Raw genomic sequence first — 27,341 nt, 5'->3', positions numbered from 1 at the left:
TTGTATATACACTATATTTTAGCCTTGACCAGGAATTGTTTTCTAATCCTAATCAGTTGCTTTTGATTCAACCCTAACCAGGTGATATTACTGCCTAGACTCAGCCAGGAAGTGACAGAAGTGACTAAATGAAAATGCCGAGAGTTGCCATATGTTGGTCTTGAGCATGTGCGATGGCTGAAAACGCATGAATGAAAGCACTGCTCATAACCTGGCTGCTTCTGAAGCGGAAATGCTTACATGAGTTGTATTTCACTTCTGCTTCTTGAAGGGACGTTACTTTGCTGACAGGACGCTGTTAAGGGTCATATTTAGAGGTATGAGCGAACGACCTATCTGGTCATTTCAACTGACTAATAATCATGGAAATCATTGGATTTCTATGTGTTGAAGTACTTTTGTGTTGATGTGTCATGTACTGTAAGGACACCACAAAAGACAAGTTAAAGGAGATTATTCAACAAGTTGAAATAATAATAATAATAAAAAAAATCATACAGGTACAAAGTTTAAAGCTTTGCATGTCAGTAATACCGGTGCAGACAAACAGAAAAAGAAAAACACAAGCCTGGATTTTGCAAGAGAAAATAGATATAGTTGTCATCTTCACTGTATCCATCATCAGGTGTTTTTTTTTTTTTTACAAATGTGCTCACAGTACATAGCTGACAAAAAGTCTCTTACTGCCAGTGCAGTAAGGAGCTTCACATACAAACACCCACCAGAAGCATCTTATCACACAATTTCTACGCATAGATACATCTCTGTCATATATTATTATGTAACATCTGCTAAAATATGTGACTCATGGCACAGTTATGCTCTGCACAGGCTGCGATATAAACACAGAGACATAATTTCTATTGTGACTTTTACAGGAGAGAAATGAAGTCGAACTTCCAAACAGTCATGATGCACATCAAAAATGCCAAATGATATCTTGTTTTTGCGGTTTTGTTATGGCATAAAAAAAAATAAAAAATCAAACAGTTTGTTTTCCTGCATTGCTGTGTAGGCATTTTTGTGTCTCCTCTTACATTTCAACTCATTCTCAGAGGGAACCGTTTTCGTGGTGATCGTAGTTTTCTTCTGGAAAAAAGCTGTCATCAAAATTCTTTTCAGTGAATACGAGTGAATACCGTCCACTGTCGTCCATGCGGTGAATTTTGGTCCATTGTTATTCATTTTCTGGTTGAGGATGAATTTATTTTCAATTAAGTTTATCCGTCTAAAAATGGACAACTTATTCTCATTCCACTGTCAGCTTATTTGCAATTCTAAGTAATATTCATAAGAAACTTCGTCATTCGTGGCTCAGTGCAGATAAACACTATGAATACAAAACTCTTGTTCTTCTTAAAACACAAACATCACCTGCAGCTGCTGTTTACTTACACGGAACATTTTTTGCTTTGTTAAACTATTTAATTTCAACCCACATCTTGATTGCATAAAAAACATTGCTCATCCGTATGTCTGCTAAAAAAAATAGTTTCTAATCAAGTCGGATGTAGTTTCGTCACCTCACCGTGAAATGAACTGAGCAGAAATCAGAACATATTTATGTTTACAGCATTAAAAAATGGGGAAAAAAAGTGTGGAGCCAATAGTAATTAACAGAGGAGAGCTCAGAACTGTGTGTTTTTCAGTCCTTTCCTGTAGCTTACAGAATAATGCCATTCAGGGCTCTCAGTGCCAGCACAGAAAAACAGAGCAAATCTTTTTATTTATACCATGGTGCTACAAACCTTGGTTGAAACTCACTTTCCAAACACTTTGAAGACACTACGTATGAGGTTGTTACACTGCAGCGGCAGATCTGATGTCTACGTATCAAAATGTTTTCCCTTTTTCGATGAATAAGATGGTGATAATAAGCCAGCTCAAAAGGTGACTTCTTTGTTCAGTTACAAGCATGTGCTGTAATGCATTACGAAGCTATCAGTAGAAAGCAGCGCCACTGCTGAAGCGCATAATAATTAGGCTTCAAAAAGGCCAGAGAATGCAATGTTTGCATGCATTGAATTACATCCCAGTTGTATCGTACATTGGCTGCTACATGGATCGGGAGAGAAGTTTTTCTTTTCTTTCTCTGGTCACAGCAACAGAAAAATAAATATTATCTACATGTCGCCCTTCTCAGAGAGTTTCTGTCATCTCCAGACTGCATCTGACATCAGTATTTAGTTGTGTGGGAATGTTTTCAACAGTAGATGAGTCACAGAATTAGACAGAACCCCTTCAGAGCAGAAGTCTGAAAGTCTCTTTGTTGCTTTTTTTCTCTTTTATCTCCAAGTTTGGATTATGCGGGAAATATGAAGATGGGTTACAAAATGACATATCGTTTGAAAAGAGAACAATCAACCACACTGACAGACAACACTAGATTCAAAGCAAAAATACCCTTTGTTTGAAGTTATGGAAAATCATGCAGTCAGTAATGGCTGAGGTCATCGGGAGTTTTCTTGTCCTTGGATTTGAAAGTCTGGGCCTGAGTAGGGTCTCAAGTGGTCTGAAAGCGAGCCATGTGTATGCCACCATCATCCTCATCAGTGCATATTAGAAGCATGAAGAAACCAAAGACTGTATCCAGACTGGGATCACCGCCAGAGCACTTGGGGGACTGCTAGGTACAGAGTAATTATTACTTCTGTTCTATGACGATCATTGTAATGATTATTACCACTCTGGGCAATGACATCAGTTCAATTTTAGGATTGTGGTTCACACAGGAGTTACATGGCGATACTCAGCCGCAGGTTTTTTGATGGTTGTAGGTGTCGAACTCTTCAAACACAAGGTGCTGCATAAATCTCAAAGTTAGAAATCAACACATTCAGCTACCCACACACATACTTTATATGTGTGCATAGATGCCAGTGACACCCATACACACACACACACATACCCACACACAAACGCACTAACACACTAGTTATTATTTTGCACTACTCTCTGAAGTAAGTCCTTTTTTCTGAAGTTGTTTATCCCAGTAATCTCTGTCTTTGTCTCTTCTTCTTTCCAGAGTGGTCTGTCTCGGTGACTTACTGCTGGTGTTGCTTTAGGCTGAAAGCAAAACAGAAGAAAGAATTAGTTAGTCTTGTTCTGTCTCTGCAGATCTGACAAGACATGGCTCTTTTCTCACAGGGAACATCAGGCCCACTGGGAAGAAAGATATTCACTTCCTGCCATGCCTGGTCCATGGGAGGTAATCACATTTACCTGTAACTCCATGTCACCTGCTATTTTTAGTACAGAATAGATAGCACACTAAACAAAGCTCCCAATGGTGAAGACGAATGTGCAGGGATATTCAGAGTAACCTTGAATTGCTGTTATTTTTCAATACCCGCTGTACTAAAAAGAACTACAAAAGTACAGCACAACTACATGTGAAGCATTAACCAATAGTCCTGTTTCACAATCCTCTCATAATTATAGCCGTCTATTATGCCTGCTATCTCGCTCTTCCCCAAATTAAAACAAAGAAGATAGATTGAAGCAGAAGCCCCTCATGTTTAAGGTGCAGTATTTTCTGTGGATTTGGCTTTTATCTGGAGCCGCTGATTGTTTTTCATGATGACAGGCGCTGCGGCTGCATTCTGTAGCTTTATCACTATGAAACAAAGCAACTTCAGAGGCAATGAAGCCACATCTTATTAAAAACAAAGAGATAAGTTGGATAAAAGATCATACAATACACAGTAAGCCTATTTTTGGCTTTCAGGATCTTTGAAAGGACTAAAATCTTGTGAGATCCTGCAGCAGATCTTTGGGAATTATCAGTCAGACGACACTATTGAATAAGAATTCAGTAATGCTTATTCAAATGCCTGTATATCACAATAGAAATCCCAACTCTAATGCTCTTTATCTCAGAAGTCTTTTTTGTGCAATTGCTTATCTTCTCAGTTTTAGATGCTCTTCTTACTTTCATGATGTAGTTCTGAAATGTGAGCTTGGCCCTGTATGCCTTTACGAGATGAGAGCGACAAATGACAACAGACGCACAAATTGAAAAGAGGATGCTTTCCTCCCTGCACGGCTGTGCAAATTCCACAATTTTCATCACAGTCTTTGGTAAAATGCCACCCTTCACTGTGCCCTAATTGGAGCGTTGCACCCCACACTCCACCCTTCCTTGCACACAAACACACACAAACACAGTGTGCAAATGCTGCAACAGAGTGAGAGGAGGATGCCCAGGCAACCTAGCTGTCAGCACCTATCCTGGTAATGGCTGTTAAAACAGTGGCCTCCACACCCTGTCTGCTCTGTCAGGACTCATCAAGTGAGTTGGACTCTTAGAAGAGTGAGTGTGTGTCGGGGGGCAGATACTCTGGTAGCTTGTATTGTTCTCTTGGAGGGGACAGGTAGCAGTGAGCAGTGAGGGTTGGGAGGGCAACAAGATGAGAGAGAGGCAGAATGAAAACCGTGTGGGACAGAAAGAAAAAAATAAGATTTTTCTCTTTAGTTACATCCAAATGATTAGAATATTCTGCAGACCTTAAACATGTAAGACATAATACCTACTGGCGGTGGATTAAATACCTATATTTAATTTACAGATTTTCCCTCTTCCTTTTTGAGTTGAAGGTATCAAATCTTTGTCAAGTAAAGGGCAACAAACATGCAACATAAAAAAATTGATATATTTAATTTCCATTTATTCTTCTTAAAACCTTTTTGACAGAGTCTGATGAAATTGCTCATGTTGCTGAATATTTTTTTTACCATCAGCTAAATTGACCATAGTTTCTTTGTAACTTTTAAAAGCAGATGTCATCAGACGAATTGTGTTGCCTTTAAATTTACCTCTGCATGCGTTTCAACTCGCAGATTTGCAAACTCATAGACCTCGCTGGTCTGTCACTACGGAAATATGATTGACTGCCAAGTAAATTCAATTCAGATTGCTTTAGACATTTTAAAATTGTGTCATCTCTTTAAAGGTGAAATATTTGGTAGTTTAACGGTGAGGTGTTGTATCAAGTAGCAGTTCACATTTACTATATTAAAATTCAGGTCCCAAAGGAGCAACTCTATGCAGCAAAAGTTAGTCCACCTTTTGTTACTTTTATTTTTTCACAAGTTAGGAGGTTTTTGATGACAAATGAATTCCTCTTCAGCACAAAGGAGAAAATCTTTTGTAGCTGCACTCTGATGTAGGACTGGTGTTACCCTTTAAAATACCCCAAAAGTGCTCCATTAGATTCCAGTTTTCACTCATGTGTGATATTAGATTTTTGCTTTGGGATTATCATCACACCTGAGCTTGTCTTGACTTTCAATATTTTTGAATATCCACAGGTATTCACAGCCCATACTGCAAATGTCATTAAACCGATATCACTCGCACTGAAGCGTCTCAATATCATTATACTCCCACCTCCATGCCTCTGTTGGGACAATGCATTTGCTGTGTTAATTTTAGCCAGGCTCACAGCAAACATACAGGACCCCGATCTGAGCTGAATTAAAGTAACTTAAAAAAGCATTTGACAAAATAATGTGCACCTTATTTTAGATAGGCATTCTCCTTAATGTTCTTTTGGAAAATGTTATCTTGCAATTCTGCATTGAAAGGCAAGATAAACCCTTTGTTAGGACTTGGACACCTGAAACACTTCACTGGGCCACTGCAGATCTAATTACTGGTTCTAAATCTTGTTCTATACTACCTGATTGCTGCCGCATCTGTGTTTTGATAGATTGTTGTTCAGTCACTGATCTCTGCGTAGCTTCTTCCATTTTGTGCTGACTCACTATCAGATTCTCCAGTTTCTCTGGTGTTACTTTTTCATTCGGAAACATGATGCAGATATGAAGATACATGGCTCATTAACCCTATTCATGCACACAGCTCCCTTTTGTTTTGGTGATTGCAGGTTTTGCATATCAAAGTTTTTTGTTAATTTTTGTAGCATTGTTTCTAGTTTGGGGCTCCTGTTTTCAGGACTGTCTCTCCAAAGCATTTTCTGATTATTTCAATTAAGGACATACAATATTTTGAATATGGCATCACCTCTCAACGAATGTGTCAAAGTTTCATCACATTCATGTGATTTTGCAAAAGGTGTATTCTGTTCATTATTATATGGTATTCTCTGCAACAAAAGCAGTATTTAAAGTAAAATCTATTTATTATAACGCTTCACAAAACTGTGCAAGTACCTTGATTTATTATGATAAAAGCTGGTGCCAGGTATAGAAATAGTGAAACACCAGGATGACTGTCAGAGCCGAGGAAAACAGCAGGAATATAAAAAATTAAGCAGAGGATGGAGTAGAAAAAAGGTCATGGTCTTTGAGCGAAAGGGCTGTTAATAGACTAATCCAATAATCTGTTCCAGGGTCACATGTGTTGGATGGAAGATATATGAGGATGAAAATGTGTGACAGAGGGCATAGCGAGAGTGCATGTGGTTCTATAGCCATGGGAGGTGTTTGCTAGGATGTAAAGGTCACCTTAGCGTGCTCTGGGTGTTTGTGTGTGCCCATGTGTGAGGAAGCAAAAGACATACATAAGTCTGTCCGTGCAAACGTGCGACTCCAAATACACAGGCAGGCGTGTCTATGATCGAGTAGAGGTTTGAAAAGGTTAATAACAGCCTTTTTTATTGTAATGTTATTTAATATTAGCATTGTAAACAGAGTCTGGCGACAACTCAGCTGTCTGGGTTGAGAGAGAGTCACCAGAGCAAACACCCTTGTGAATCCTTTGTCAAGTGTGATATGATTCATTTATTCATGATTTGACCCATATTAGTCCCTGTTTTTTTTTGTTGTTGCAGCAACGTTGCGTACAGACAGTTATGGTTTGTTATAAATGTGAATCATAGAGCAGAATTAATGAGGCATTTCAACATACGTGATTTTGGGGAAGGCTGTATATACGTGTGGGACTGCTCTTGCACTGCCCACACTAATCAAGTGTCAAATAAGAAGAAGCCTCAAGCCTCTCTTCTAACAATCTTTGACAGCTTTTTTCCTAAAAAAGAAAAAAAAAGAAAAAAACAAAGTTTGAACACTTTTTTCCCCCCATAAAAGACGGTAGCCATCTAGATGTTAACCACTGGTTTGTGGACTATTATTTTTAAGTATTGCGTTAAGCTCTTTAGCACTGACATTCTAGGTTTTTCCAGGAAGAAGTAATGTGCAAGCAACACATCTGAGCAGGACCCCAAGGACATTTTTACCCAATGATCTGTGTGCATTTTAAAACCCAGACTAACAAGATTTATTGGCCTTCATACCTTCTTAGTACCCTTTCGTAAAACAAAATTTGTTGAGCTACAGTGCCCGCTACTACTATATACACAATACAGTCTAGTTTGATGACAAGAAATGGGCCAGCTTGAGAGTTACCGTTTTAATCATGCCATGGTGTTGCTTTTGATCCTAGTTTCCAATTGAAAGGCAACAAGCAGGAAGTAAAGTGAGTCTTCACACCCTTCTTAGAAAACAGATGAACAAAGATAGCTTCCCAAAGATAGCTCTCACTACATCTTTTCTGTTCCATTTCATACTTTTGTCAGCTTAAACTAATGGGAAACAGGTCCTTGGGAGGAGACCCGGGGGGCAGACCAAGATTACGCTTGAGGGATTATATATCCCATCTGGCCTGGGAGTGCCTCGGGATCCCCTGGGAGCCTTGCCTGTAGCTGGGGAGAAGGACGTGCAGATTTCCCTCCTGGACCCATTGCCTGCGTGACCCGACCTCAGATAAACGGAGGATAATAAATGGATGAATCGATGGATCACGTTGCCACCTCTACTGATCTTCATCATGATGAACATTTCCAGTAATATATTTAGTCTTTGGTTAAAAAAAAAAAGAAGGTCATATTTATCACACTGTAATATGCACAGACAGGAGCTGTTTTAGGTAGGTTACCTTACATCAATTCTACACATGATGCATTACCACCTAAACAACAGTGTTGGACACCAAGTGAGAAGTTTTCTCTTATACTCTAAATCAGGGGTCTCCAACACGTCGCTCGCGAGCTACCAGTAGCTCGCCGCCCCTTTCCAAGTAGCTCGCCAAAGGGCCAATGAATCATACATTAATTTGAAAACTTAATTGGTCTCTCGGCAAATCTTGATTCTCACATCACCACTGGCCAGCGACTGGTCACTGACCAGCGACCGCAAATTCAATTTGGTCCCGGGCGCAGTCTAGTCACTTGTGGTCGTTTTGCGAGGCTGAAAATCGAAACTTAATCAGGCCAATCAAATCGTGAGGAGCGGGGTCGGAGGCCGGGCTACCTAGTGACGACAGAGGTGCTACGTTTCAGTGTGTAGTTCCAGAGAGAGGGGGGGTCGTGCAAGATGGCGACTGCAGCAGACGTGTAAGTGCGAAGTTCTGCAGCATTAACGAGTATCTGATGATAATTTGACGAGGCCAACGGTTTGAACGGCTTGTTAAACGGCTAAACACCAACCAAACAAGGATAGAAGAGTTTTGATAATAGGTTGAAGATTCTGACGAGTGACGACCTACGGACATTAACTCTCCTGACACGTGCGTCAACTAAGCTACAAGCTAGCCTACGAAGCTAACACCAACATTGCACCAGTGAGCCGAAATGACAAAGAGAGACGCAAAAAAAAAAGAAGTCACAAAAGGAAATCTGGTGATGGACATGGAGCCAGAGGAGAGTTTCTACGGCTTGTGTTCTCCTCTTCCCGAGACTCCCAGCAAAAGTCCAAACCCGAAGAAACTGTGTGGAGAAAACAAGGAGAAGGACACGGTTTCTAACTCCGACATCCTCCAAGCCATACGTGAGTTAAAGCGGGGTTTTTCCGTCTTTGAGCAGCAAATGAAACAAAACACTGCGGACATTAAAGAGGCAAAAGAAGTAATGAAAGGGCTTAATTTTCAAGCTAAAGAAACGGAGGATAAAGTGATAACGCTGGATAAAAGAGTGGACGAACTGAAAGAAAAAACCGAAGAAGGAGAAAGATACAGCAGAAGATGGAATCTGCGCCTCATCAACCTCCCAGAAAAAGAAAACGAAGATGTGAGGCATGAAGTCCTCAAAATATTGAGCCAGATTGCACCGGATGAAAAAAGTAAGATGGGGTTCCTGGTTGACACGGTACACAGAGTGGGACGCCCGAGGGATGATAACAAACCGCGTCCAGTCATCATCCAGTTCAACATGCGGACCTTCAGGATTAAGATTTGGAGAGAATCACGCAACGCTGACATCCTGAAGAAGATGAACCTCCGTATGGCCGAAGACCTGACCCGCTTCGAGAAAGACTGCAGAAACAAACTGTGGCCTTTAGTCGAACAGGCACGTAAGGATGGAAAGAAAACCAGATGGCAAGGGCCGATCGTCTTCATCGATGGGGTAAAATTCACTGCGTGAAAAGCCAGCTCTGAAAACCATGATGCTTATTAAAAGTAAAAAAAAAAGAATATTAAGAAAGCTCATTACAAGTAATGTTATGGCCTCAAAACAGCACATTTTATATGCCTGATACTCATAATGTTCAGAGTTTTTCTAACTTTTTCCAAAGGTAGAGAGTTTTTATAAAAAGCTCTTTTCTTGTTGTTGTTTTCTTTTTGATTGTTCAAGTTAGTCGGCATCCAGCTATTTTTATTTTTTTTATTTATGGCGACCAACAATTTCATCAACCTTAAAGTACTTTCTCTTAATGTCAATGGTATACGCAATATTACCAAAAGAAAGGCAATTTTTTTGTTTTGCAGAAGGTCTAACGCCGATTTACTTTTTCTACAAGAGACACACTCCTGTGAAGATGATCGTAAATTCTGGAGAAGTCAATGGGGAGACCAGATTTATTTAAGTCATGGTTCTAACAACTCAGCAGGAGTAGCTATTCTGTTTAATAAATTTAAAGGGGATGTTATAGAATCTCACTTATCTGAAGAAGGTAGATGGATTATTTTAGTGCTTAGAGTAAACAATGTGATTCTGGTGGTGAATAACATTTATGGTTATAATTACAATGCTCTAGCAAAAAATATGATTGTCCAACTGACAGCAAAACTTTTGAAGCTCAAAGAGAAATATAAAGAGGCCCACTTAATAATTGGCGGTGACCTAAATGATGCAGCTGATGACTTAATGGACAGAGTACCAGCAAGAATATCTTCCAATTCAAGATTTAAAGTGATATCACACTTAGGTGAGCAACTTAATGTTATAGACGCCTGGCGATATATCCACCCTTACCAAAAAGAGTATACATGGAGTAATGCTAGTGGTTCTTTACAATCTCGAATAGACATGTGGTTAATATCTTCTTACACTATGCAATATGTTTCCGAAATATCACATAGTTATGCCCCCTTTTCAGATCACAAAATGATAGTCATTTCCTTTACTAATCCTCTAAAACAAAAAGCAACACTGCGTGGTTATTGGAAATTAAATTGTAATTTACTGAAAGATGAAGCTTTCTGTAACTCAGTCAAAGCAATTGCTGGGAATATTTTCAATGAAAAAGAACTTAGTAATATACAAAAATGGGAATTTTTTAAATTTAAAATCAGAGAATCAGCTATTAGACACAGTAAAGAAATGAAAAAACGCAGCAATCTTAAAGAATCTGAAATCATGAAAGAACTAAATATCCTAATAAACAAAAGTTCCCCTACTCCAGAGGAAGAAATTAAACTGATAAAATTGAAAGATGATTTAGATAGTTTATATATTAATATGACCAAGGGAGCCTTTGTACGCTCCAGGGCTAAATGGTTAGAGGAAGGTGAGAAGAATACAAGCTACTTTTTCGCCCTAGAAAAAAGGAACTACAAGAGAAATAATATCACATCTCTAAAAATAGATAACTCTGTAACCTCCAACCCAACTGATTTAGCAAATCACGCTTTTCAATTTTATTCTGACCTATACAGCTCTAATTATAATTCAATAAAAGGTGAAGAATTTATTAATAATGTTAAAGAATTTACTCCCAAAATATCAGATAATTTTAAATTGGATTGCGAAAAACCTATCTCTAAAGTTGAAATCCTTGAAGCTGTAAACAAAATGAAAAAAGGTAAATCTCCAAGAATGGACGGTCTTCCTGTCGAATTTTACCAGTGCTTTTGGGAAATAATTGAAAGACCTCTTTTTGAAATGCTGAAAGAATGTACAAATAATGAAGAAATGACCACAACCATGAAACAAGGCATAATAACTTTGCTTCCCAAACCAGACAAAGACCACCTTCTATTGGATAACTGGAGACCAATAACATTGCTTAATGTTGACTATAAAATACTCTCACTAATTTTCGCCAGGCGTTTAAGAAAAGGTTTAAGTGAAATCATACATGAAACTCAAACTGGCTTTATGAATAATCGCCACATAAGTTGCAACATTAGGTTTATCCTTGACTTAATAGATTACTCTGAATATGTTGATTCAGACGCTTTAATTTTATTTTTAGACTTCTACAAGGCATTCGATAGTGTAGAGCATCAATTTTTATTTAAATCTCTTCAAACCTTTGGTTTTGGTGAACATTTTGTATCCTATATTAGAATGCTCTATAAAGATATTAGTAGCTGTGTCATGTTATTCCCAAATACCACAAAAAGATTTTCAGTGTCTAGGTCAGTCCGTCAAGGATGTCCTTGCTCCCCATTTCTCTTTCTTATAGTCGTTGAATTGCTTTCAATACAAATTAGACAGAGCAATGTCTTTCGAGGGTTAAAGATTTTTGAGAGAGAGATTAGGATAACTCAATTAGCGGACGATACAGTCTTATTTTTGGAAAATAAACAACAAATAGAGACAGCACTTAAGATAATAGACACCTTTTCTGTTGCTTCAGGTTTAAAACTTAATTTAAAAAAATGTGAAATACTATGTCTCTACAACACAAATGAAACTCTTATATGTAAAATACCAATTAAAGAAAATATTAAGTATCTTGGAATTTATATTTCTAAAAATATAATTGAACGTCAAACAAAAAACTTCAAACCTAAAATACAAAAAACTAAAAATATTTTCAATATGTGGCTCCAAAGAGATCTGTCCCTATTAGGTAGAGTTCTTCTGAGTAAAGCAGACGGTATCTCTAGATTTGTATATCCTACTCTCTCTCTTTTTGTTCAACAATCCCTTTGTAAAGAAATAAATAATACCCTAATAAGTTTTGTCTGGAAAAACAAATGCCATCGTTTAAAAAAAGAGATCTTGGCAGCCCCAAGAGGAGATGGTGGTATGGAGCTGTTAGACTATATGGATGTGAACTATACCTTTAAGACAAAATGGATAAAAGAATATTTGAAAAAGCCAGAATCTCTTTGGTATTTTATACCTCAGAATATTTTTGGGAAAGTTGGAGGGTTACCTTTTCTCCTAAATTGTGATTATAATGTTTCAAAATTACCCCTAAAATTATCTAAATTTCACCAACAAGCCATTTCAGCAGCAAAACTATGCTTTGTCCATAACTTCTCTCCACATAAAACTATTATATGGAACAATGAGTTCATAACTAGGAAAAATAAATCACTATTTCTGAAACATTGGATTGAAAAAGGAATAATATATCTTAAGGATTTACAAAATGATGTAGGTGAAATTTTTAGTTATGAAGAATTTCTTAGATCTAAAATCTTCCCTGTTACCTATAAAGAATTTCAAACAGTGATAAAAGCTATTCCCAGTGGCATTCTCCAATTGATAAAAGGTCATTTTGAAAGGCAAGAGGCAGAGAAAGTTGACTTTACCCTCTTTATTAATGGTATAAACATTATGAGTCACCATTGTAACAATAAACATATAAGGAATCATTTTTTCAGGAAAAGGAAAATTACACCTCGAGGAAAATTTGTATGGTCTTCCTCTTTCTCTGACATTAATTGGAAAACAACATGGCTCCTTCCACATAAATTTGTTATCTCCAATAAAATCAAAGAAGTTCAATATAAAATTATACATAACATCTACCCCACTAACAAATTTGTGTCAAAATTTGTCAATATTGATGCCAATTGTGTATTTTGTAATGCCGAAGTGGAAACGATTAGGCACCTTTTCTTTGAATGTAATTTTTCCCAGATTTTTTGGAAAAAAATCGAAGCTTACATCACATCACATTCCAACATACCAATTAATTTGAATGCCAAAGATATACTGTTATACTATAATAATAAAGATAGGAAAATGCAACACTTAATTAATCTGATTATTCTAATTGCAAAATTCCACATACATAAAACCAAATTTTCTAAAGGTCGACCTTTCTTTCCTGTTTTTGAAATTGATTTCAAGAACTACCTCGAATGTATTAAAAGAATTGATAATAAAAAATGTATACACACTGTTAACATAATTGAAGGAATATTTGGAGAAATATAATATGTCCTGCCATTTTCTTTCTTCCTTTTATTTAATTTCATTTATTTTATTATATTTAGGTTACCTATGTAATGACTTATGCACCTTATCCACTTTATGTCTCATACTGTATTTGTTTATTTAAATCCTTGATGCCTGACTGTTTTGTATTGTCCACAGTCAATGTTCTGATTGTGATTGGAACTTTTAAATAAAGTTTGAAAAAAAAAAAAAAAAAAAAAAAAAAAAAAAAGTTCCAGAGAGAGGTCAAAGACTGTGGAGTGATATTTGTAACTTCATCAATAACAACATTGATAATGAGTTTATTTTATCTTGGAGGAGTGTATTGTTTGGGCTCCACGACATTAACAAAACCAAAGAAAAAGCCAACATAACTTTTATTATCAACCTCATTATTTTAATGGCAAAATTTCATATCCATAAATGCAAATTCATGAAAAGAAAACCTTATATTCTGGCCTTTCTCGGTGAGCTCAGGCAGTACATGACCTCCATTAAATACTCAAACAACCAGAAAACGATTAAGACTGTTGATATCTGTGAACACCTGAATATTTTATTATGACCTATTTTGTCCCCTGGCGTTTAATATCGAAATGTTTAATGTGTATTGTAAAACATGTTTTTTTCTTAAATAAAAGGAAGTTTAAAAAAAAAAAAAAAAAAAAAAAAAAAAAGTTCCAGAGAGAGGTAAACAATGGCTGTGCCTGGCGAACAGTCTTTCGAGTTGGCTTTGGTAGCGACTCTAGAAGATTTAAATATAAATTTTTCTTTGCGAGACGAACATATAACTGCACTTAAGTTTTTCTTTTCTGAGTTTTGCTCACCGGGTACGGTAAAAGTTTAATTTACCAGCTTGCTCTGTTGGTGGGACGACGCTCTGATTGGTTGTTTCGCCATCCTATTGCGTGGCGTTGAGTGCAGAGGCAACTTGACAAACAACCGTTTATCCCGCCCACACTGCTATCCAGCGTCAATAAAAGCTGTACAGGTCTGGCTTGCTCGGCTAGTGAGAAGGAGTTTACGATGGCGACAACATGATCAGTGCTGTCAAGGCGTTCAGTGCAAAACTGTCATTGTACATTCAGCAAGTGAAAAGCAGAAGATTTCAGCACTTCCCCTCTATCTCAAAGATGCTGGACAGTCACACAGGTGCAGCCAGCGTTTTAAATGTGTCCAAGTATTGTGACCTCTTATCAAGGCTTGGACAGGAGTTTGCTGACAGATTCAGTGACTTTGAGAAACTTGAGCCCTGTGTGACATTTATGGCCAACCCTTTCATGAATGTGGACATAAGTGAGATTTCAGGACAGATGGCTGAACTTTTCTGTGTCGATCCTGTGGAAATGGAAATGAAGGTTATAAACCTTCAAAACAATGTGCAGTTAAAGTCTCAGCAGCATTCACAGCATTTCTGGAGCTTTTGGTAGAGCCAGATAATTATGAAAATCTTCACCAAGCAGCTCTGAAAATGTCTGCTTTGTTTGGGTCTACATACCTCGATGAGTCAGCTTTTTCTGACATGAATGTCCTGAAATCAAAGCTCAGAACGAGACTGACTGATGAACATTTAAATGACTCCATAAGAGTGAACTTAAGTGGATACACTCCAGCATACACCTCTCTTGTTGACTCCTTGCAGTGTCAGTCATCTCACTAGCTAAAAAGGCTGAACTTCTGAACACATTCACACACACACACCTTCACTGCTCAATATTGAACTGAACTAAATGGTTTTTATTGTGAATGCAATTTTTGTGATGTTTTAATACAGAATGTGAGATGTGGACAGTAACATATTGTAAATGTTCAGGAAAAGAAGGCTTATTGAGTTTGTTTGTTCAAAATGAGCGATGATAATAAATGTTACAAAACACAAGTAGCTCTCGGCCATTTTTATTTTGTTAAAGTAGCTCTCAGAGGGAAAAAGGTTGGAGACCCCTGCTCTAAATACAAAGCCATCATGAGTCTTTTAATTATCTTACCTATATAACCAAAGCCAATGTTAATCTAATAATCCATAAATTTAAGTCTTACATTATCTTAAACAGGTTGTCATAATCTATATTTATTCATGTGCAGGTCAACACAGTTGAGAAATGGCAGCAGCAGAGGGAACGAAGATGTGAGTCATTACTCCCATCCATGACGTCACACGTCTGCATCACATCTATAGCCAATAGAGGGTGTCTGTGTGTATATCTGTATGTGTGATTTTTGTTAAGAAGGTGTGAGGGAAGACAGGTGCCTTTGGGGGCGATGTGCAAAGCCTGAGGCTTAAGCCCAATGTGTATTTTTGTTCAAGAGTGACAAAAGAGGCACGTTAGAGGAGACCTAACCCGCAGCAGTCCAGAACATGCCTTTCACCTTGCCTTAGGCAGACAGGGCATGCACATGCGCACTTACACATCCAAGCCATGACACACATATGCACCCAGCAAGTGTGGCCTCTTACCAGGTCGGTTGATCAACATTTGCATTCAGAGCTACTTTACAATAAGTTGTGTTGTCTCACACGCATCTCTTTCTGTTAGCTTCTCTCTCTCAAATGTACGTCAGTTTAAGTACTGTGTGTGAACTCTATTTTTTCTTTTATGTATTGTGTGTATATGTGTTGTGATGGGAAATATATTTCTGGGTGAGGAACCGAAATGGGCTGTCCGAGACCTCACCGTCATACCCCTGAGATGTGTGTTGACATCGGCATCGTCATCATACACATATAAATATTTAAGGCACGCCTGTTGTAGGATCGATATGACCCAAAAGCACCCAGGAAGCAAAAGTGATGCAATTCTAGTGGACGAAGTAAACATCAGTGATATAATACAGGTAGTTAAAGCACCGGTAGTGTCCCCAGTCAGACATAGTTTATAATCAAGCTGACAGTTCTGACTATTCTGCTGTTTTACTGAAGCAAAGAACTGACAACTCAACTGTTGCAAAACCTCTTTTGGCCTAAATTAGTCACTGTTGGTATTCAAAATCAAGATGCAGTGATAAGTTAGTGTCTGATTTTTAACCCAGGTCCTCTTGCATATGTATTTATTGGAATTTTTCAATTTTTCTTTCAAAGTGCAACATTTGGGGAGGACATTATTTAAGCACATCTTGCTGGATGAATTGCTGAGCTTTGCCCAATGCACTAATAATTGTGCCACAATTTACAGTAAAAAGCTTAAAAGAAGCACATCTTGAATTTTGCACTTAACATGGCTATAGTAGATGCTGCATTGAGGTCGCATGCAGTAGATGTCGCACAACACCAGTGGGAGGAGAGAGGACCTGAAGGAATAGATTCTTCATTCATGTAAGTGTGCTTGCAAAGCCAGAAGACGTCATCAGAATGAAAAGTATGCTTTCTCTATTTACCTCGGAGGACTTTGGATTCAATATCCAGCTGCACCAAGTTTTTTCAACTTATTCTTAGTTTTATTGAAGATTATATGATTGTTTTGTTTTATTGGATGCGCCTCATTGACTGTTGCTAGGATACTATAAGTATTTTCATTGACGTTGTCACCCAATACAGAAGAATTTAATGTTAACCAATGGTGAGGATGCAGTGTCGCATTGACAGGTTTATATTCACATGGCTTAATCCTTTGGAATAATAGCTGTTTATGAAATCTGAGCAAAGACAGTGGGCTGTGGGCACAGCTGACTGTTGGATGTGTCCTAAAAGTTTTCTTTATTATTACTGTTTGGTTACAAGAATGGCTTTAACAACTCGTCCTCACTTATGTGTGCCGTCTGATCCTGAAGAGGCAATAACAATTTCCAATGCAGTTAAAAAAAGAAAGTGTGAAGTCTTTTCACACTCATGGAGGATATAATTTGAAGAAAGACCCAATTAACAATTTGAAAAAAAATTCTGAACCAAAGTGCGCTTCTTACAAACTTCAGCTTTCGTGCTCATTTGGGCTGTGTTGGAACATGAAACAAAAAGTCTTTGTGTCTGCAAATCCAAGCTAATTTGCACCACCGCTGCATTAGTAATTAATGAAATGAGCTGGTTGCACCTACGTATGTCAATAAATCCTTACGGTTTTAGGTCTCACCAGTAGAGCTGGGTGCTCTTATCGGAGAAGTTTACGGTATGCTGTTAATGAGATGCTAATTAGCAAATTTTATGGCAATTAGCAAATTATAATTCCCCTGGCTCAGTAAATGGGAGCTAAACGTCAAGCTCACTCTAGCCTACATTCCTCCTATTCTTGTGATGACTCGGACAACGAATGAAATGATGATTTTTTATATCCAAAAGGTCAAAAGTGAATGCTTTGACATCACAGAGTAGGGATCTGCCCAAACAGACTTCAGTGATGCCATAACTTACAAACAAAGAGAGACGTGTGTAATACAGCATCACAGAGTGATGGAGGTGTACAACTGCAAAGTGACAATTTTCTTTGATCTACAACTACATGAACAAAAACTTTGCAGCCAGTGTAAATTTACTGACAGTGGTTGCATGAAATCATATCCTGGAAAATAATCTGTATGTTCACTGTGAGCTTTGTAAACACTTTTCTGTAATAACCACTGATTTCAATAACAGGAACACTGCTGAAACAGACAAAAGGATCTATTTAATAAAACTTAACAGATAAAAAGCCACAATAAGAAATGAGAGACCCAGTAAGGAGCACTTTTAACCATTTTAGAAGAATTCCTATTTTAATGCATGTTACATATTCAGGTGTGAGCTGAGAATAAAAACTAGTGTAATTAATATCACAACATATCAAGCGGTTGGTTTCTTGTATTGTTGCTCACTTCCATGAGAAATATTTAGGAACTGAAGAAACTTCAACTCAAAGTGTCCATGATGTAATGACTGCATCCACTGACGTATTGGAATTGTACAAAGATCATAATTAACCAACTCCTCATTCACCACTGTTACTTTGCTCACATATAAGTAGATCTCAAATCACCTGCTCTTCGAGTGCAGGCTTTGATTTGCTGCGATAAACAGCATGCTCTTGTCAGAAAACGTTCTAAATTTTTACAGTTCAGCTCTTGTTGGCTGACAGATTTAAGTACCTCCTTTAATTTTCACTTTCTGCAACTTAGCTATAAGTTTTTAAGAGAGCATGTTTCAGAGACTTACATTGGGATTTAGTGCTCATCTGGTTCAGTTCTGTACGCTGCCCACTTGAGTCCTTGTTGGCTGGCCAGCTGAGTGCATTGGCTTAATGACAACATACAGTAAACTGTGAACGTGTTCTGCTGGTTTATCTTGTTATATCTCTGCTGCTGTCATCCTGTACAGGTCCAATTACAGCAGCCAGTCTGGACCGACTATATGGTGCAGCGTTTCAAATGACCTGCAGCTGCCGATGAAACAGATGCTCGGTACAGATAGGGAGGTTTGTAGATAGATACATCCAGCTGTATAAAGAATAGAGAAATCTGTTGTTGTTTTATGGTGAGACATTCCTAATGCCAAACATCACAAACACACACACAAACAACACACACAAACCCTTAGAAATAGGCAGAGGTGCTCACACACTTTACTTAGATGTCTCTTCGGTGAGAGTTAATCCTCCGCTGCTGTCAGCTGTGTTTTCGTCTCATCCGGAAAGCTCCTTACAAAAGCCAGAGCTCATCCTGAGTGTGAAACAGCACACATACGACTCACACATACACACATTCACTCAAACTTAGGGTACAACATTTTGCATGACCTTGCCAAAGTCTCGTCCACCAAGTAAACAACCCAGAGATGTGAATGGAAACATCTCAATAGTCTCTTTCCACATTTTAACACGAAGTGTTAAACACGTTCCACTTGACAGCTTGTTCTTAAAAGAAGTAGACTAAGTTAAAAAGAAAAAACTGTACTCAGGCCATGTGCTGGCCAACCAAACAAACCCTGAAGCACACACACGAGCACACAGCACATACACACACCCTGTCAGTCATGGGTGCCTAAACTAGCAGTGATTTAGACGTTGTCTTGTCACACATTTGTGCTCTGTGTGTCTGTGCATACGAGTGTGCTCTTATGTGGAAAAATGACACTTTGCACTTTGCAAATGACACCTGAGTTGCTTCCTATCATTCTATCATGGCCTAATATAGCACCGTGCTGCAGAAGCTAAAATCTGATGCATGCTGATGTAAGAACTGGTAGGAGATGTGAAAGACTGAGACGTAGCCTAAGGTGGTTTCAAACTCACATTCATGGACAAGTATTGTGTTTGACCCGAATGACTGGGTGAAGACAGAGGAAGTGAGGTTGATGAGATGGAACCTTTGGTCTTGTTCTCTGTTTCCCAGTGGATCGATACAACAGTGCAATAGAGCTGGACAGACTTATTTCCTGTACCAGTGTTCATGCTCATGGATGTTAGCAGCAATTCTGGGAAGAGTCACAGTTTTTGTGCTTTAAGAGTTTTCTCATAGCACTTTACTGTCAAAAATGAAGAACTTTCATTTCCAAATATAATTCGTTTGACATGACTGTATTCTTTTACAGATAATTGCTAAAATAAAACAATGACTTTGCTTTTCAAACTACATCTAAACATATAATACTAAATGTGAAATGCATCATTATCCACAGCAGTGCCTCAGTCAAATGCCACATTGTGAAGATGTTCCCAAAATGCCTTTTCTTGACATCCATGTGACTTTTATTGCTCTGATCAATAAGAGAGCCATAGAAAAACAAGCCAAGCTTTGCACTCATTTCTATCAAACATCATCTATATCATGCCACTTCCCGTAGGCCTGTCTGATAAAGACAATGAATGACTTCCAGTCCTTCTTTGCAGTGAGATATCAGTACTTCCCTGTAAATCTTCCTTGCACCTCTCTCTCAGTCTTTCATGTGTCAATGGTCTGTGAATCCCCCCTCTCCATCCTTAAGCTCTGCAGTTGTCAGCAATGCTGGGTTCACCTCATTGTCCACTCCAGACCTGCTTTACATCTCTGGCTCCACTTGTCAGTTCACTTTAGCTGACTTGCTCCTTACTGCAATTTTCTTATACTTTCTTTTTCTTAATAGTTGCATTTTTTTGTTGCCAAGACATAATAATGCATTTCTTCAAGTCAGTGTGTCTCCCTTTATAAAATCTATCTCAGCCTTTTGCTATCTCTGAACGCTTTTTTTCTCAAACATGATGTGTTTTTCTGTTTTTCTGCATCTCTCGTTCCATCTGTCTCTTGGTGTCTGTGGCGCATGCTGTTTATCAGTCTTGCTTACTCTCTCATTTTCTCACATGAACATGACTCTTTCACTGTGTCTGGACTCTCTTTCGCTTAGTGACACTTAAAGTGAGTTATAAGCCAGCATTTTTTCCATGATTTGATGTCTCTGTGACAAATAATTTATACAGCTCCAAATTTGCTCTATTCAGTCGTATAGCTACCTGGTTAAAGGGAGTTTGGAGGTACATTTGGGGCTGCTTGGTCAACACCTACATTTACAGCCACCTGTGTGACCTTTAGTTTTACCCAAAAACACAATAAGAAACACATTTTCTTCCTTGTCAACAATGCCAATTTTCAAGTATATTAAAGCAGCAGCTGCACCAAATTTGACAAAGAAGCCTTCCAACCCGTGAAAACAGCACAGCACATTGTTGGCATATAGCTACCATTGATTAAACTGCATAACACCACTTGCTAACAGATTAGTTGCTGCTCAATACATTTTGCTAATGGCTGATGCCAATCATATAGAAAGCTGATAATCACCGTTCTGATAATTACAAGTATAAAAGAGTTTGCTGAACTTTAATAAAAAACTAAAAGGGATATTTTTCTCAATTTTCTCCATCTGCTTACATAGATCTTTTATATAGTTTGAGGTAGATCAATTCTATTTTGTTATGCATTGCTATTGTTGACGATATGGGCTAAAAATAAAAAAAATCTCCAATTCAATAGTCAAAGGTCAAATGAAGAGCAGAAACCCTTGGTGTTCTTCCAAACTTCCAAAGAAACAACAGTGTTAAGATAAAGCAGAGGAATATATTTCTTCGGGAATCATTTCCAAAAAAGAAAAAAAAAGAAGGAAACCTCATTGCATCTGAATAGCTTCTGCTTCACACATTAGGGAACCTTTCAGTTCAATCTGATTTCTTACTTTTGCACTAAGATGAGCTGCTGCAGTATCTCTGCACCTCAACAGATCACACTGAAGCTCACTGAATGGAAAGCTAGAACCCTGAGAAAGAGAAAAAATACAATGTCTGCTGGATTTTGAGGTAAACCTTTCTTCAAGGAATCATTTGCAGTCTGCACAAGATAATCACATATCACACACTTTGGTGCGCTCTAGATGTAGATAACAAAGCCTGCATGACATTTTCTATAATAAATACAAATACTCTTCTTTATGGCGACCACTAATGATAAGCAGTGAGATTATATTTTCAACTTGATAATGACTTTTTGTTACTGTATTTGCTTCCTGTCTTTTGCTTCCTCCACCTTCACTCTTTGCTTCTCTCATCCTTGTTTTTCTCACTGCACCCACCACTTTTAGAGTTAACGTTTTGGTAGAAGTTTGGCATATACAGCCCAGACAAGTTATGCTCCAGGGTGGTTAAAGACTAAAAAAGAGAAAGGATTAAAAGAAAACATTAAAAGTGAAAGCTACCACAACAATGCCATATCCTCAAGCACCCTTTTATTTGCCAAAGACTCCATTTATAACTCTTTTGATTCTATTGCATTGCTTTGAATGGAGACACACAAACAGGCACAACAACACACGCGACCACGCTGCCTGTAACCACGCTGACAGCTATATCATGGTAAATGCATGAAATGTAACCGCTCCATGTCACACTCTCTTGCTGCTGGTGGATTTATATCACTGTATATGTAGCATGTTACCGTTGTTATTGAGATTTTAAGCTCAACGGGCTCATTCACATCGATCTCAGCAAAATATATCAAAGTACGTCTCAATTCCTAGATTGCACCTAAAGGAAAGTTGAAGCCTGCTGAGGAGTTCTAAGTAATTATGCTCAGTTGTAGACTTTGCAGCACGTAGCAGTGTTTCCAGCATCCATGACATATAAAGGGTTGAGGCACATAAATTCCACATTATAAAATGAATTTGAAATAATAGATGTTGCCAGTAATGAAAAACAGAAGTGGGCTGTAACATAACAATGTTTAACTCATATCTAACTGACGTCTGTTTAAAGTGACGGCTCTGTAACAAGAATGCCTGTCACCTGGACTCCTCTCCGTTTGTGTCTCTTTCTTCTTCTGCTCGTGTCTGTGGTGGGAGGGGCTAAGATGTGAGAAGAGAAGTCGATGAAAGGACTGAGGATGAGGATGCACAAAAAGGCAGATGGAGAAAAAAAAAAAAGAGTAAAAAGATGGGCTATATGATATAAAAACCTATTATTTCCTTTTGGCACGAACCACAATCTGGTTTACTATGTAATATGTACACTGAACATCCTATCAAACTATAATTAATGTCTTCAGAGATTCATGGTGTTGCTCATGTGAAACATGCTTAAAGAAGAGTAGAATAGATACAATAGATCTGTATATGCCATTGTATAAATGCCCTAAGTACAATACAGCCAAATTAGTGCATATCCCGGTGCTAAAAAAGGACAAAAATCAAGGATAAAGTGCATCTAAAAGCAATAAGAGACCCACAGAGGGACGTTTGCAGCATTCCCGTTCTCATATTTTACACTAACTGAAAGAAAGTATTTGATTTACAGCTCATGTGTACTTCTTAACGTTGTTGTACTCACTTGTTCTGGTGCTTGGAGCCCTGGAGGTGTGCATGGTACTGCTCAATAGAGTTGAGAATCACACTGCAGACACTGCATGAGTAAGTGCTGCGCAGCCCTGTAGAGCAACAAACAGCCACAAATGTTAGTATGAGTCACTTACAGCACGTAGGGTTCGTAAAAATCCCTAAAAGCTGTAGCTATCATCTTTATAATCTGGATCACAAGCAGGTTGCAATGACATCAGCAACAATAAAAACCTGAATTAACACTAAGGAAGTTATTTTTACACTCCGCAGTGCAGGATAATTTTCCTAATTTGAGTGCATCGAGAAAGAGATTTGATTTTTCTAATCATTAGTGGAAAACCAGTTTCAGTTTTAGAAATTTAGTTCAGTCCCTTTGTCTTTTTAGTGCTGAAAGTGTCGGTGTGGGTGCAGGGAGGTTGCGTGTGTGCCTTTTTGAATCCTGAACTTAACCAGGGTTCAGAAGAATTGGGAGGCTAAGAATATGAAAAGAACAGTGCAGTTGGTTGTGTGCAAGTCTGCCGCTACGAATGGCTGTGCATGTGTGCACATTTGTAATGTAGTGAATACATGCTTTAGATGGTGCGGCTCAGACACAGATGTTAACTAATTAGAGGGTTTGCAGGTGGTCGTGATGAACAGCCTGAAATAGACTGAGGAATCTGGTGATACTGACAGACTCGAGCAAAGAGAGATTTGGAGGTCGGAAGATGAGGATGAAGCGGAACGAGTGAAAAGAGAACATTTCCTAAGAAAAAATAAAATGTTTATAGAGACATAAAGAACAGGAGATGGATAATGAAGTGTAAGTGCGGCAGCAAAGAATTTCAAAATGTTTTTTGTTCATGAGGAGGTGGAGGAAATGCTCTATGTGTCTATATGGAGACGGTCTGTGTAGTCTTGGTCAGAGATATAATTAGGTGCTATTTTTGTTTTCTAACCTTTTTTGCACCCGGCAGAGTCATTTATGTAGGACTATACTCAGATCAGAGATGAACAGCCGTGACGCTTCGAGTTTGTATGAAATGTTTCTTGAAGCTTTTTCTTTCCGTGCCCCCCCCCTCCCGTTGGCCCTTTTGTGTTTTTTTTTTTTTTGTAATTTTTTTAGGATTTGTGTCTAATACTTGGCATGTGTTGCAAGTGAAATTAGATGTGCTCACTTATGTGCGGGTGCCCTTTTCACTGCTGTCATTACTGTCCTTGAGATATATGAGTGGCCTGTGTAAGTCCTCACCTTTTGACCTTCTGTGGCGGTAATTGGTGAAGAACTAAATTTGGAGATGAGGTTGTTATACAGTTGGGAGTTCTGGGAGGTCATTTAGAAGGGGCTAGAGTTGCATAATGTGGCATATTTGCCCCATGTTGCCTCAAGATTCGCTCTGTCTGTTTCAGGGGCTATTAAGGACAAGCAGTCATTTGTAAGAAAGACACGACTGAATTAGCAGCCTGGAGTAAGCACAGTCTTGGCTTAAATGTTGATATTTTGCATTTATTAGGAGCTAACCGCTAAGTATGTTTGTGTACATGAAAGAGAGAAAGGAAAAAAAAAAAACATTTTACATCTTCTGCCAAAATGTCATTACTACTGTTCTCTATTCATAAAGAGATGGCAATTGAAAGAGATAATTAATTAAAATGGGATAATTTAGAGAAGAAATGAATGATAAGTCTCTCTTATTCTTATTATGCCTTTCTCTTCTGGTAATTCTATACTGTTTCAAGGATTACACAAAGAGGTCTGCTCTTGTATTTATGATTAAGTGTGCATGTGTTTGTGAGCACACACAGAGCCAGCCTCCCTGATTTTAGCCTGATTGATCTCACTTCCCCTCCGCCTGTCCGAGTAGCGCTGTGTGTTTTTTGTCATGGCACAAGTTATGACATAAGACCACACTGCGCCCTAATCCGTGTTAATTAAACATACATGAAATCTGTGCATGCAGCGCTAGTAACAGCACGTAGCTCAGACTTGTGAATGTGTATTTTGTGTCAGTCTGAGCAGTATTTGTGAGGATGTTTTAATCCTCGTTAATTACATGAGACGGTAAGCCAGAAAGAGAGAAAAGAGGGGGTGAGATGAGCTAAGGCAGTGGGTGTGGAACTGTTTGTTGCCATCGTTTAATGTACAGAGCCTTCTGGCGTTGCTGGCACTGCCAGTTCAGAAACGCTGTAATACTTTTGAGATAAATTTTGTGCTTACAAAATTGAGAAAAATATATTCATTTCAATGGCATTGTTGCTGAGGGATTTCACGTGCCCCTGCAGTTTCAGTGTCTGATATGTTTTAAATGAAAGTTTTTGACTCAGCTCCCACAACATTAATGCCCTAATTTAGGCCATGATATTTGTGGCTTGCTCTGTTCGGATGCTCTGCCAAGCTCTCGCTGCAGTTCCTTTTATGTGGGAGTCTCAGAGGGATTTCAGGTACCAGTTTGCACTGACAATTCTGAAATCTGGTGTGGAGTCAATTAAATAGCACTAAACCAGATTTTCAAGACACAGAGGGAGGAAATTAGTCTTAAGCCCAACTGTAGTAAATGTCAACTGGATAATTGTATGACAGATGTTCTCTAATTTCATATTTCATCTTATTTAGAGACTTTTAGTTTTAGTTTAGTTGCTACCCCAGATCCTTTGGTACACTATGAGTGTACCATACGCTCTGCAGGACTAAAACTGAATTAAAAAAAACCCATTGAGATGTGATCAAAACCAACAGTCTGCAAAGGCTTGACAGTGAGTCTCTCAGGACTTTATCACACATATCATAGCAGAGAAGGGTTGAGCATTGGATATGAGTGAGACTGAATCCAAGTGGAATTTTACCAGGAAACTTAGTCATAGAGTCTAATTAATTTTGCAGCCAATTGGACAACAATTGGAAAGACCATCTGTTTCAAACAAAAAGAATAAGAACCACACGAGGCCGGGGGTATTGCCAATGGTTTCCTGAATCTGTTCACGTCTGGTGTACTAGGTCCCTTCAGATTTTGTTTCCAGTTTAATACTGATCCAGTTAGCAATATTTCAGTTTATTATTCTCTGATATGAAAAAATAAAAAGAGAATGAGATTTACTTTAGACCTTGCCAATGAGGAAACTAGCTTCATAAATAATTGCTTCATGATAAAATAACCAGATCTTAAACATTTAGCTGGTTTTCACTCCAGATTATTTATTTTTCTTGTATTCTCTGTCTTCTTGTAGCCAACTAAAAGTTTTAAAATGTCATAATATGAAATTAATCCCCTTTTCTGTGTTTGAAATCATATATTTGGATATCTGACTGATGACAGGCTCCAAACCTCCAACAAAACACAGCTCTGCCACTGGGCTGCTTAGGTCTGAAAATATGTCATTCAGTGTGATGTTCAGATTTATAGCTGGCTCAGGTGTAACACATAATAGAGGTAGAACCTTGAAGAAAGCTTAGATGGTAAACTGCTCTGCTGTCAACTGTACAGTGTTGGACCAATTGTTACATTGAGCCCCAGCTCAGAGAATTTAAGAGCCAAGCAGATACTTTATTTAAGGCAATGCTCCAGCGGTTAGCAACATTTAGCTAGTGTGTACCAACCACTTTTCATCTCACTGTTTTACAAACTTAAGCAGCCGCGGCCGCTGTATTTGGGCAGGATGGGCAGAGCCCCGCCTTCCACACCCCAACCTTTCTTTTATAGATAAAATATAGATAATTATAAATTATAGATAAAATATTTATTTCAACTTCAATCATAGTGGGAATCGTATTACACCATATTGTGGCTTGTGACAGACTTTGCGAGTGGAATCTGTTTTTTTTTCCGCTGAAATATAGCCTACCTCCAGTGTGGCTGCTTAACGTTAGATCTATGGCCATTGGCCAGGGCAGATGCCTGGTCTGCCCTCAGCTAAGCCCGGCTCCGCCGAACTCTCGAGCACATTCTACCAATCAGAATCACTGTAGGCCCCTACGTAGCATAATATCATGAAACATTTAGCGCGCCTGTATAGATGCTATTGGGGCAGGTGTATGATCTGCCCTGGACATGGAAAGGACTCAAAGGGTTTAAGAAATATTACTCCGCCCATCTAGCCAGTGGGAACTTCAGTGCCGCCAAATTCCCCTACAAACTTGTTGGATAAAACGGATAACTATGTCGGATTTGATGAAGGATATTGGCTGTTTAATCCGGATTCACGTTTGTGGTAGGTAAAGACTTTACTTTATAGTTGCTATCTTACAAAGTTTA

At 38.3% G+C, this 27,341-nt stretch overlaps 2 protein-coding genes across 2 annotated transcripts in view; one reads left to right on the top strand and one right to left on the bottom strand.

Annotated features, from left to right (window-relative positions):
* Nucleotides 1-604: 604 nt before the first annotated feature.
* LOC142399755 (zinc finger matrin-type protein 4) overlaps nt 605-27,341 on the bottom strand; it is a 65,603-nt gene continuing 38,866 nt past the window's right edge. Inside the window, exons 6-7 of the mRNA XM_075484299.1 lie at nt 23,105-23,201; nt 605-3,066 (exon numbers count right to left, since the gene is read on the bottom strand). Coding sequence (XP_075340414.1) covers nt 3,045-3,066; nt 23,105-23,201 — 119 coding nt within the window. The 3' untranslated portion in view covers nt 605-3,044. The remainder of the gene's footprint in view (nt 3,067-23,104; nt 23,202-27,341) is intronic.
* On the top strand, nt 8,339-13,519 carry LOC142393330 (uncharacterized). Its single transcript, XM_075478270.1, has 2 exons — nt 8,339-9,362; nt 9,725-13,519. The coding sequence occupies exons 1-2, from the start codon at nt 8,592-8,594 to the stop codon at nt 9,731-9,733; spliced, it is 780 nt and encodes a 259-aa protein (XP_075334385.1). The 5' UTR covers nt 8,339-8,591; the 3' UTR covers nt 9,734-13,519.

Source organism: Odontesthes bonariensis, chromosome 2 (genome assembly GCF_027942865.1).
Source record: "Odontesthes bonariensis isolate fOdoBon6 chromosome 2, fOdoBon6.hap1, whole genome shotgun sequence".
NCBI lineage: Eukaryota > Metazoa > Chordata > Actinopteri > Atheriniformes > Atherinopsidae > Odontesthes > Odontesthes bonariensis.
The sequence above is the reverse complement of the archived record's forward strand: the minus strand, read 5'-3'. Positions and strand labels throughout refer to the sequence as shown.

Bases quoted from the DNA above. Each gene is read 5' to 3' on its own strand.
- LOC142393330 (XM_075478270.1), top strand. From the start codon at position 8,592: ATGACAAAGAGAGACGCAAAAAAAAAAGAAGTCACAAAAGGAAATCTG.